The 13,454-nt window shown below is 44.8% G+C and overlaps 1 protein-coding gene across 4 annotated transcripts in view; it reads right to left on the bottom strand.

Moving 5' to 3' along the window:
• The window catches only part of ARNT2 (aryl hydrocarbon receptor nuclear translocator 2), a 146,814-nt gene extending 145,348 nt beyond the window's left edge, over window positions 1–1,466 (bottom strand). For 3 of the 4 annotated variants that reach the window (XR_014519135.1, XM_083475337.1, XM_083475338.1), the window contains exon 1: window positions 1,066–1,466. Coding sequence is in view for 2 of the 4 variants with exons in the window: in XM_083475337.1 (XP_083331463.1) it covers window positions 1,066–1,096 (31 nt within the window). In the remaining 2 variants the exon portion in view is untranslated. Of the gene's footprint in view, window positions 1–995 lie in introns of all 4 variants that reach the window. The other variant, XM_083475339.1, reaches the window with a different exon arrangement.
• Window positions 1,467–13,454: the final 11,988 nt, after the last annotated feature.

The following is a 13,454-nucleotide window of genomic DNA, read 5'->3' as shown; positions in this document are numbered from 1 at the left end:
AAGTTATGGCAGAACTGATTTAGGTTCCATATCCATCAAACCTCCTGAATTCTAAAAATGCATGAAATTATTGATGAAGTTAGTGCAGTAATTGCCTCCCATCAAAGGAGGATATGAAGGTCTGAGATGGGTTTTTTGGTCAATGGTTTCAGAACATAATCACAAAAGGCCAACATTTTGGGCTCATACAAATGTAAAGGCCAGTGCCTACATTTCTCAATAGCTGCAGGAGGCTGGCTCCTACAGATTTTGTTCTGGACTCAGTGCCAGTCCTGTGGATCAGTTTTGTCCAAAACAATGGAGGAGGAAGTGGATTGCAAAGTTGCCAACTTTTTAAGCATCCCCCGTTCTCCTGCCTTCTACAGATACCTGATCTGCAGAGATTAGCAGCTGGCAACTTTCATCCTTTCCTCGCACTAAGAAGCTCCAACTGCTAGTTCCTGTACTTCAAGCACATACAAGAAGGAACAGGATTGGGCTTTATTTTTAACTTATCAGTTGGCACCCGTAAGGGGATGGGCCTATTATCTCAGATGGCAGAACACATGTTTCCCATGCTGAATATCCCAGGTTCCATCTCCCTCACCTTCAGGTTTCCAGAAAGAGATCAGATTGTGTGGAAGATGACACCCAAAGGGCCAATCAGAACAGACAAAAGAACTGGATATGTCAAGGAAGGATTCTGGGGCTGCCTGCTGCCTGGGTCTCCGCTAGAGCATTATAAATGTCCCCCCTGTGGATGCATCCGTGGGAACATCAGCATGCCTACTCAGAAGCAAGCCCCACCGAGTCCAGCGGGGATTTATCCCGAGGAAGCCTGCAGGCGCCTGGAACCTTAGTAGAAGCAACGGGCGACAGTAACCAAGGGCGCAGATGGTGAGGGCCGGTGACACGGCGGCGCTTTCCCCCCGGGGGCCATCCCTCGGGGTGGGGGTGGGGGGACACCCCTGCGGGGTGGCCGGTGTGCGTGTGTATGTGCGAGATCGCACCGGTACCTTCCGAGCCAAGGCGTTTCTGTCAGCAGCAGCAGGAGCAGCAGCAGCAGCAGCGCCCACAGCTACTCACCGGGTGGATTAACAGCCGCCGGCGTTGCCATCTTGTCTCTGGAAGAACTAAGATAAATTGCGAGCTGGGGGCAGCTGGAGGGGGCTGGCTATAAGGTGGACCGAGGAGGAGGAGGAGGAGGGCTGATGCTCTGCTGCGCAGCCCAAGGAAGATGGGGAGGGACGGGTCGGAGCCGCCTCCCCGCCCGCAGCCACACAAAGGCAGGCGTCCGCGCAAGGGGATCCGCGCGCGCGGCGAGGCTGGGAAATGCAGCTCGAGGCGCGCGGGCTGCTTGCGCGCGGTTAGCCAAGATGTCTGATCTGATGAGAATCCCTTTTTTTCCCCTCTCCCTTTTTTTTTGCAATCGCTTCTGCACATGCTCAGCGCGCGCGCACCCCTCCCCTCGCTGCCCACCTCAGTCCGAAGTGAGCATGTGCCAAGGAGCCGCACATGTGCGCTGGCCAAGTGAAGCTGCTGCCCTCACTCTGCGCCCTCAGCCTCGCTCGCTTGGGTACCTCTGCCTCTCCATCAAGGGCTCACGCTGCCCCTGCGTGTCATATGCCGCTAATACGCAATGAAAAAATAACCTCAAACGCTGTAACGTTTAATACATTTAGTGTCATTACTTACTGCTAAAGTCCTTCTGAGGTTTTTTTTACCCGCTAGTAAGAAAAAAGTATGTCATGCAGAAAACATAATGCATACAGTTGTGTGAGAATGCTATACATTTGAAGCACATTCTTCCCCGCAAAGAATTCTGGGCACTGTAGTTTACCCCTTAGGTAAAGGTAAAGGGACCCCTGACCATTAGGTCCACTCGTGGACAACTCTGGGGTTGTGGCGCTCATCTCGCTTTACTGGCCGAGGGAGCCGGCGTACAGCTTCCGGGTCATGTGGCCAACAGGACTAAGCCGCTTCTGGCGAACCAGAGCAGCGCACGGAATCACCGTTTACCTTCCTGCCGGAGCGGTACCTATTTATCTACTTGCACTGATGTGTTTTCAAACTGCTAGGTTGGCAGGAGCTGGGACCGAACAACAGGAGCTCACCCCATCGTGGGGATTCGAACCGCCGACCTTCTGATCGTCAAGCCCTAGGCTCTGTGATTTAACCCACAGTGCCACCCGCAACCCCTTATGGAGTTGCAATTGCCATCAACCCTCAACAAACTATGAGGCACAGAATTCCTTGAGGGGATGAATGTGCTTTAAATATAATACACAAACAAGTAAATTTATGTTTCATTATAGTACTTAACACTGTGAGTTTGAGATGCAGGGTTAGGCTATATGCCTGAGTCCCCTTTCTAATTCCTGGATCCAACAAGACTTCAATTGCTGGAATAGCCAGGGCAGCTTCTTGGGGAGGTAATGGCCCCTTCAGTATGGCTCATTAAGGTAGCAAAGGAAGTGGCTCTGTGCCAGAAAAGAAATAGATTGGGGGGGGGCTCCCTCAGCTGTCTGTTAATTAGAAGGCAAAGGCAAAAGTTGGTGTGTGAACTAGAAGTGTGAAGCTGGAAGCAGGCTGGGCAACTGGAGCGACAGAGCCATGTCTGATCTCTGCTGGGATCCAAGGCTGTGGCTATGGGAGAAGCAAGACTCTCTTGGGGTGTTAATCCTGTGAGCCCCTCCAGCAAACGCTCACATTGTATATATGGGCAAATATCCTGCATTTCTCAACCTATTTATTCTGAGTGGACAATGTTTATGATTTGATAAACAGCACAAAGAACTTTGTTGACTGGTGGAAAAGAAGTGTAAATAATAAAATGGGGGGTGCCATTCATTATCCTAGGACAGGGGTTCCCAGACTATGGCCCATGAACCACAGTAGTCAGTGAGCTCAGTGAGGTCTGTGGCGTGTTTGCATTAAATGAGAGTAGCAGTGTATTAAGGCTTTCTGGGAAATGATATATAATGAACTGAAAAAGGTATTTAAATATACCTTCTTGAAGAAACCAGAGGCCTTTCTCCTGGGCATGGTTGGCCAATTGGTGTTAAAGAAGGACAGAACTTTCTTTATGTATGCTACAACAGCAGCAAGAATACTCATCACAAAGTATTGGAAGACACAAGATCTATCCACTTTGGAAGAATGGCAGATGAAAGTGATGGGCTACATGGAATTGGTGGAAATGACTGGTAGAATCCGAGACCAGGGAGAAGAGTCGGTGGAAGAAGATTGGAATAAATTTAAAGACTATTTACAAAAGTATTGCAAAATTAATGAATTTTAGAATGATGTTTGAATGAAGTTAAGCGGTTTCTAGCTGTAATGTTATAAAAGAATATGGAAAAATTGGATTTTTAAATAGGTAAAAAATTAATGTTATAATATATTAAGATCAAAGAGCAGGATAAAAGGAGGGAAAGAAATTGCTGAATTAATTAATTAATTGAATTGGAATACAAAAAAGGGAGGTATGAGGAGGTCAGGGAAACAAGGATATGAATGTTAAGATATGGAAAGGTTGATTTTTTATTTTTCCTTTTTTATCTTTTTTCCTGTAAATGTACTTATTTTGTATTTTTCTTGTATTTTTCTTTTTGTCTTTTATTCTTGTATTTTTTGATCTTATGTAATTCCTTTTTCTGAAACTCTAATAAATATTTTATAAAAATAAATAAATAAATGAGAGTAGCAGTGTGGTGTAGTGGTTAGAGTGTTGGACTAGGACCAGGGTTCAAATCCCCACTCTGCCATGAAGCTCTCACTGGTTGACCTTGGGCCACTCACTGCCTCTCAGCCTAACCTACTTTACAGGGTTGTTCTGAGTTGTAAAAGGCAGAGGAGGAATTAATTTGTAGGCCACCTTGAGCTTCTTGGAGGAAACGTGGAATATAAAGGCATTTTAATATATCATATTGATTTTAAATGCAAATTGTAAGACAAGGTAACAAAGAAAAGAAGCAATAAAAATATAATTAAAAACCATGCATGGCACATTACAAGTGTTACAATAGGCAGAAAATTCATTAAATAGTTCTCAAAGATCATCAGTCATTTTCAAGTGGTCCAGCAGGGCAGACAGATGTGGCGTTTGGGAACTGCTGTTTTAGGCTGTGCCAGAAGCCCTCCTCCCAAACAGGTAGCTTGTCCCACCCTCTCCCTTGCAGGAGCACCAGAATTTAACTGAAGGAAGGGCACTATTCAGAGACCTTATGTAACTGAAAAAATACAAACAAGGCTGCAATCCTAAACTTGCTTACTTGAAAATTTATCCCATTATCAAAATCAATGCTTACTGTTTAACTACATATTGATCTGTTAAACTTATTGCTCTGTCGAGAGTATTTGCTTTGATCTTAAATTCTAACAAACAGAGAAAAGTGTGAAATGTGCTATTATTTATGCTTTGGAAAGCTACAATTCCTGGAGTGGTTTAACAATCAATCCATCTTCCCAGGGAACTCTGGGAATTGTAGTTCTGTGAGGGGCATAGGTGGTCTGCTAACAACGCTCAGCATCCTTGACAAACTACAGTTCCCAGGATTCTTTGCAGGAAGCCGCGGCTGTTTAAAGTGGACTGCTTTAAAGCAGACAGGGCATAAGGAATGCAGTTTAGTGGGTGCTGCTAAAAGAAGCGAACCAACTCACAGGAGTAAGGAGCAATGCAAGGCAGGATAGGCCTTTCATTTACTGGATGAGCAACCTACAGTCTCCTAGTCATTAAGATGCAAATTGGAATAGAGGGCTATATTTCATCACACACACTAGGTCAGCTTTGGCAGAACAATAATGAGCTGCACCATCCTGAGAAAGTGCTTAAACTCTAGCCCCTTGATGCTTTATTGGTTTTATATATATACATATAATTTTAAGAAAATGATTAATTAAAAACATTTGAATATTGCACAATATATTTTCTGCACTTCTCTCTTTAGGAGGTTAATGAAAACTCATAGGACTTCCTTCTTTCAAAAATTATAAAAGGAGAAATGAATATATTTCCTTTAAACTTGGGGTTTGCCTTAGAAACAGCTGAACAAAATTAGATATGGGTGATCTGCGATCGATGCCCCTGATCCCCTAGCACTACAAATCTATTGCAATTCTGGGGCAGGAGTCAGAAAGACTCCCGTGACTGTTCCACCAAACAAAACATCTCCAAAGACTCACAGATCCAGGTATATTTCTAAAAGATTTACATGTGTACAGCAAAGATGGTCTCTGTAGTTGGACTACAAGTCCCATCATCCACAGCCAGCTAGCTGGCAAGAATGATGTGAACTGTAGTCCAACAACAGGTTATCCTCCATGCCAGCTGGGATCCAGAATATTGTGAGGGATTAATAATAATCATAATCATAATCATAATAATAGTACCCCGCTCATCTGACTGGATTGCCCCAGCCACTCTGGGTGGCTTCCAACATATATAAAAACATAATAAAACATTAAATATTTTTAGAAATCCCTATATGGGGCTGCCTTCAGATGTCTTCTAAAGGTTGTACTGTATAGTTACGATATCTATCTCCTAAAGCAGGCATCTCCAAACTCGGCCCTTCAGCTGTTTTGGGAATACAACTCCCATCATCCCTGACCACTGGTCCTGTTAGCTAGGGATGATGGGAGTTGTAGTCCCAAAACAGCTGGAGGGCCGAGTTTGGGGGTGCCTGTCCTAAAGTGATGATTCCCCCTGCCCCTTCTTAGCAGCACTGTAAACTAGTCCCTTATAAGATGTAAACATTTGAAAATCTGGTTTTAAATGAGACTTGGCCTCTCCATCTTTCTAACAGCAACTCTTATTATGATGCCAATGACATTTCATGCGTAATTCAATTTAGCCTTGTAGATGAAAGGAGAGAGGAAAAACTCTCAACAACACTCCAGTCCTAATCAAACCCCTCAGTTGTATTGTTTTATCTTGAGCAGACTGTGTAGCAGCAGAGTTCTTTATTTATGACCCAACTGGAAAACATGCATGAGATGCAGATTACCTCCCCCAACTAAAAAAAAAAAGTGAATTAAAATTGCATACTATACACATTGAGAAATTCTGCAGTGCAGAGTTAGCCTTTGAATCAAATATATGGAACAAAGGCATCTTTGTGTAACTGCTAGAATGAAAATCACCATTGACCTGCACAGCATTTCCACCTCTTTACAGAAGGCGGATGGACCTACTGCAGACATCATTTATGTTGACCAAGACACCCCAATATATGGCAATATATTCAGTATACCCAGGGACAGATTCTAAACACACCAACTAGTGTCTTACTCAATGTGTGATGCTGATCAATACTAATAATGATAGGACATAGTAGCAACTCTGCAAAACTGCATTGACGCCTCAATGAACATATAGGGTTTCCTTGCAAAAGACTCATTTGTGCACATCAACAAAACACATCGAGCTCTCCTCCTCCATGTACTGTTTCAGTTGTGTGCAGCATTACTGTAGGTAAAGGAAAAGGACCCCTGGACAGTTAACTCCAATCATAGGCAACTATGGGGTTGCAGCGTTCATCTTGTTTTCAGGCTGAGGGAGCCGGCATTTGCCCACAGACAGCTTTCTGGGTCACGGCCAGCATGACTAAACCACTTCTGGCACAACGGAACAACGTGCAGAGTGCACGGAAATGTCGTTTTACCTTCCCGCTGAAGTGGTACCTATTTATCTACTTGCACTGATGTGCTTTCGAACTGCTAGGTTGGCAAGAGCTGGGACAGAGCAACGGGAGCTCACCCCGTCGGGGGGATTAGAACCGCCGACCTTCTGATCGGCAAGCCCAAGAGGCTTAGTGGTTTAGATCACAGCACCACCATCGGATATCCACGAGGACCTTTGGCAATGGCATGCTAATGCTGCATGCAACTGGGCCAGCACTTGTGGGACAGAAATGCTCAAACATTACTCCTGTGAATGGACATAGGCTTGGGCTTCCACCTAGGGCAGTTGCAAGACATTTCTGTGTCTCTGCACGACAATCTAAAAGGCACCTCCTTCCCATTCCATGGGGCACAATCCCTTGTCAAGTTCTTCTGTGCAACCCTTGTTGAAAGAAACGGGTGACACTCAAGGGAAGCCATTTTGCAGCGAATAGAATAAGCCAGCAGGTGATTGGGAAAGTAACCTCAGTGCTCCAGCATAGGGGATAAAATGTGAATTGGAAAAAAATGTTTAAAATAACTTTAATGTCTTACAAAAAAAAGAAGCTTTTCTATTAGGAATTGTACGTACCAATATTCCAAAGGAGCAGAAAATTCTTTTTATGTATGTGATGACAGCCACATGGTTGCTATCAGCCCAGAGATGGAAAGAATATTAAGTCCCTACCAGAGAAGAATGGCAAATTAAACTGCTGGACTATGCCAAAATGGCAAAACTAACCGGAAAAATTGGGAACTAGGAAGACCAGAACTTTAACAAAGAATTTATCTTGGAGACCACTGTAAGCAGATGAAAGCATTAGCAGGATTGCAAGAACACTCATAATGTAGCAAGTACTTTAGAGATAATGGATTTATATAAAATATGGACTATTGAAAAAGATGCAGTAGAAAATGTTTAATAATAGGACACACAGAGGGTAAGGTGGGAATCTCCAAATGTATATGTGTATGGTTGTATTTTTATCATTTTATACTTTTAAATTCAAATAAAAATTATTTCAAAAAAATTAAAATAAAACGTGGAGATACTGGGGATTGAACCTGGAACCTTCAACACCCGAAGCCGATGTTCTACCTCTGAGCTGTGGCCCTTCCCCAAGAGATAGGTGCTATGGTCTCTAGACATACTGGCCTGGAAGGAAACCCCTTGAAAATCCCCTTCATGGGATTTTATTCTGAGCAGACATGCAGATGATTAGGCTGAGAAAGGAGGTGTAAGAAATTATAACTGTGCACATAAATAAAATAGCCAGGCAGTTTTGTATTGCCAGTTGGCAACCCTGCCCACACTCAACCTTAGCCAACAGCCAAGAGGCAAAGGCTGCCTACGCCGGTGACCACGATGAATAATTTGCAGTTTTATTGCACATCATTAAATATGAATCCAGGTTCTTTTGGGTGCTTCCTGATCATCTGACTGCGTAACAACATAAAAAGCTAGATGAACCTTAATATGTTTTCTCCCCAGAAAAAACAACAACAACCTGTGTTGCTCTAATGGAATAATTTGACTGAGCTCTGCATGACCAGAAGCAGTCTCATCAAGACACAAACTCTCTCTCTCTCTCTCTCTCTCTCTCTCTCTCTCTCTCTCTCTCTCTCTGTGTGTGTGTGTGTGAGAGAGAGAGAGAGAGAGAGAGAGAGAGAGAGAGAATGAGAGAATAAAACATTGTGGAATGTAGTATGCTGAATGCTATGAATTAGCTCTTATTTACACTTTTACTCTCTTAAAAAATAAATAAATATGTGGACATTAAAAATTGTAACTACAGTGGTGCCCTGCAAGACGAATGCCTCGCAAGACAGAAAACCCGCTAGACGAAAGGGCTTTCCGTTTTGGAGGTGCTTCGCAAAATGAATTTCCTATGGGCTTGCTTTGCAAGACGACAATGCCTTGCGAGTTCCTTCGGGTTTTTTTTTCCCTTTCCCCCCCTTTTTCTAAGCCGCTAAGCCGCTTATCAGTTGATCCGATCAGCAGATAAACCGCTAAAAGCCGCTAATAGCGCTAATCCGCTAATCCGTCAATGGGCTTGCTTCGCAAGACGAAAAAACCGCTAGACGAAGAGAATCACAGAACGGATTCTTTTCGTCTTGCGAGGCACCACTGTATGATCCAAGTCTCCCTTCCCCTGGGAGAGTAGAGAGCCCATTGCTATTAGGTCCTATCATTGGTATATAAAGCCCTCAACAGCTTGGGGCATCTGCACTTGAAGGATCACCTCACTGCATCTGTGACCACACAAGTACTTTGGTCTGTGGAATCAGCAGGGCTCTTTTTAATATGGAACTCGCTGCAACTCAGTTCCGGCAGCTCTCCAGTGGGCACCATTGCCATTTTAAGAGAACAAGGGAGGCGTTGGTGGTGAGTTCTGGCACCTCTTTTTATAGAAAAATAGCACTGGAATCAGCATTTTACAAGTGGCACATAATATTCGTTCTGCATTCGCAAGGAACTGAGCCTTTGGTGTGGCAGCACATATTAAGTGGTACCTCAAGTTAAGAACTTAATTAGTTCTGGAGGTCCATTCTTAACCTGAAACTGTTCTTAACCTGAGGTACCACTTTAGCTAATGGGGGTCTCCTGCTGCTGCCACGCCGCTGCCGCGTGATTTCTGTTCTCATCCTGAAGCAAAGTTCTTAACCCGAGGTACTATTTCTGGGTTAGCGGTCTGTAACCTGAAGTGTCTGTAATCCGAGGTACCACTGTACTTTGGAACTAAGGGACGCAGGTGGGGCTGTGGTCTAAACCACTGAGGCTCTTGAGCTTGCTGATTGGAAGGTTGGCAGTTCAAGTCCCTGCGACGGAGTGAGCTCCCCTTGCTCTGTCCCAGCTGCTGCCAACCTAGCAGTTCAAAAGCACACCAGTGCAAGTAGATAAATAGGTACCACTGTGGCGGGAAGTTAAACAGCATTTCCGTGCGCTCTGGTTTCCGTCACGGTGTCCCGTTGTGCCAGAAGCAGTTTAGTCATGCTGGCCACATGACACGGAAAGCTGTCTGTGGACAAACACCAGCTCCCTCGGCCTGAAAGTGAGATGAGCTCCGCAATCCCATAATCACCTTTGACTGGACTTACCGTATTTTTCGCCCTATAGGACGCACTTTTTCCCCTCCAAAAATGAAGGGGAAATGCGTGTGCGTCCTATGGGGCGAATGCAGGCTTTCCCGGGCGCCCTGCAGCTCTGCGCCACCCTCCGGATCCCGGCGCGAAGCCGCGCGGGGCTCTGGAGGGTGGCCCGGAGCTGCCTGCACTCCAGGGCTTCTTGCAGCTCTGCGCCACCCTCCGGATCCCGGCGCGAAGCCGCGCAGGGCTCCGGAGAGTGGCGCGGAGCTGCCTGCGCTCCAGGGCTTCTTGCAGCTCCGTGCCACCCTCCGGATCCCGTCGCGAAGCCGCGCGGGGCTCCGGAAGGTGGCGCAGAGCTGCCTGCGCTCCAGGGCTTCCTGCAGCTCTGCGCCACCCTCTGGATCCTGGCACGAAGCCACGCGGGGCTCCGGAGGGTAGCGCAAAGCTGCCTGCATTCCGAAGCCTGGTGCGCGCTGAAGAGCGCCCCCGGGCTTCGCGCACCTCTCCACAAGCCTGGGGAGACCGGCATGGCTCCCTAGGCTTGCAGATAGCAGGCTGTTCTGGTGGCTGGGGTCAGGGGAAGCTCGGGCTTCCCCCGCGCCTGCCCCGTGCCTGGGGAGGGATTTTTTTTTCTTTATTTCCCCCCCCCCCCAAAAAAAATTAGGTGCGTCCTATGGGGCGGTGCGTCCTATGGGGCGAAAAATACGGTAACTGTCCAGGGGTCCTTTACTTTTCTTTTTTTTTTTAAACCTTACTTTCAAACTCCCTGCCTGTTTTGGGCACCTGCTAAAACCATTTTTGTGTGTGTGTGTGGTAAACCCAGGGATGCAAATTTGATGCGCATTCTAGTACATACTTTTATTTTTATTTGTTCTTTTTGTCGGTTTTTCGTTGGTGGTGTTGTCGGTGGGATATATATTATTGTCTTATAACGCATTTTTTAAAAAATATTTTAAAAACCCCTGCTAACTCTATTTAGAAAAGAAAAGAAAATTAGCCACCCTTTCACCTGGGAGGGAAAACGTTAGGGCTTGTTTCCGGCATTTGATTTTTATCGGCAATTGGAGGGCGTATTTTATATCAGCTGTTTATGGGTTTTGATGCTCAAGCAGCAGGTATATAAATCCTGATAAATAAATAAATAAATCCCACATTAAGGGAGATTGATGAGGAGGCAGGTGTTTCATTTAAATTTCATAATATTTAGAAACAAAAAGTCTGTTGGCCAGGATTGTTGTAAAGACCAGAGTAGCTTTACTTCTTAAGTATGTTTATTTCATCACGTGGTATCGTTGAGACATCAGGTTAGCAGAGGGGACCTTCTGACCTGCTTTGCACAGGACGGCCCACTGTTTGAAAGCTTGTACAGGCGAAGAGATGAAAAATGAATAAGAAGGAAGAGCAGGGGCCTCACACCTTCCCATCAGAAGTGAGCAGTTGCAAGACAGAAGAATGAGCAGGCAGTTCCAGTTTCTCCATGTTTCTCGGTTTTCCTACCTTAAATTCAATTCTCCACGCTTCCACATCAGTTTGGGGTTTTTAAAAAACAACAACATGCCCATGTGAAAAATTCATGAGTGCTTTAGTGTGGATTTCTCCTAACAGATGTGCTTGTATGCAATTTTGACTAAAATGTGCATTTTTTTGCAAATCAATTTTCCCTAATTTGATGCATTTCTATGTGCCATTTTCACTAATGAGAGTGTTTTTATGGATGTTTTACCAGAGGCATATGCATTTTTGTAACGCATTACTTGACTAGAGAACTGCATTGCAGAACCCAGAGAAGTGTAAATTTCAAAGGATGGCTGTGTTTCAGTTTGTGTAAGGTTTCAGAAATGCATATTAGATAGATTTGTCTTTAAAAGGGAAGAGAATCACATTCTCCCCCCCCCCATCCCTAGCAGGGACACAAGTCACCTGGTCACTACACCTGTATTTCTATTTAAATTATAGTAACTTATAGATTAGCCAACAAAGGTCCGTATAGTTAAAGCCATGGTTTTCCCAGTAGTGATGTATGGAAGTGAGAGCTGGACCATAAAGAAGGCTGATAGCCGAAGAATTGATGCTTTTGAATTATGGTGCTGGAGGAGACTCTTGAGAGTCCCATGGACTGCAAGAAGATCAAACCTATCCATTCTTCAGGAAATCATCCCTGAGTGCTCACTGGAAGGACAGATCCTGAAGCTGAGGCTCCAATACTTTGGCCACCTCATGAGAAGAGAAGACCCTGATGTTGGGAAAGATGGAGGACACAAGGAGAAGGGGACGACAGAGGATGAGATGGTTGGACAGTGTTCTCGAAGCTACCAGCATGAGTTTGACCAAACTGCAGGAGGCAGTGGAAGACAGGAGGGCCTGACATGCTCTGGTCCACGGGCTCACGAAGAGTCGGACATGACTAAACAACAACAACAACACCACTCACCTGCCCCATGCTAGGGTCACAAGCTCTATTGGATAGATCTATCGTTGCCAATTAGTCATGACTGGTAAATGGAACATCCATGGTCAGAATCAGTGTACCTTAGCAAAATGGGAGGGCGGTTGCTGGTGCCATCTGCTAGGCCAATGTTGGAAACAAAATGCTGACCCAGCAAGACTCTACATACGTTCTTAACTTTTAAGGTAGGAAAGTATTTAGTTATTAAATTTATATCTCACCTCCTTCCTCCCAAAGGAGCCCAGGAAGGCTAAGCACACAGATGGGGAGAATTGCTTGTACAGATAAATAAACTTAAATAAGGTCGCTCAGTTTTTCTCTTTCTTTTCCAGCATTTTTAGCCTGTGGCGAGTCTTTCCCCGTTTCCTTGGTGAACAAAGTAATTTCATTTACTCACGTTATCCTATTAAGGACCAGTCCCTCAGCTGACAACGGGATTCTCCATCCACAGCCTGTGCTTCCTGAGCAATTTCCCAGTAGCCTGACATTTTTTGGAAGTGGCGAGAGGGAGCCACAATCACTTCAGCACATATACAAATATAGATCTCACACATCAAAATGTTCCACAGAGTTCATTTTGGTCTGTGTAGTGGGAAGAGAGAAGCAATTTATCTCGCAGACATCCCTTTGGGACAAGATATCAAATATAAATTTCTCATTAATTATAAGCCTTTCATTAGACAATATCCATTAAAGAAGAGGCTTTTGACATTTACTGCCTTTTTTACCATGCCTTGTTATGTAGCTGAGTGCAGCAAAGATCAAACGCGAGGACTTTTCAGCTTTGGAGAACAAATAGGTTGATCAAAGAGGAGAGGTTTAGTTTTATTTGTAAGTGCTGGATTGGAAATATAAAAGCTGCTTTCGACCAGCCTCCCCCCCCCCCAATCTAGCCCAGTGTTTTCTACTCAAGCAGCACCCGTCCAGGGTCTTAGTCAGAAGTCTTTCCTTTGGTTTGTTTTAGTCTTTTAAAACGGTAAACCATCTAGGGCACCTTATCAGAAAGTGTTAGGAGACCTTGCAGCTTGGGTGAATTAGGTCAGAATAATCACTTAATAGTTTCTGTAGACCAAAGGCTATATTCATGCAGGAAATATTTACAGGATAAGTGGAGATAGTAGGAGAGAAATAGCAGACATCTTGTCTGGAGATAACAGCAGACAAAAAATGGCTCAGCTTTTAGAGGTGGGGCTAACTTAAGACATAGAGGCTTACAAACAAGCGCTGGTTAGCTTGCTAGACAAAACCATGCCCTTGTGTGATTTAAACTAACACATGT

The sequence above is a fragment of the Podarcis liolepis genome (genome assembly GCF_965112155.1).
Source record: "Podarcis liolepis genome assembly, chromosome: 14".
NCBI lineage: Eukaryota > Metazoa > Chordata > Lepidosauria > Squamata > Lacertidae > Podarcis > Podarcis liolepis.
Note: the sequence above shows the minus strand (reverse complement) of the source record. Positions and strands in the feature narration are given on the sequence as shown.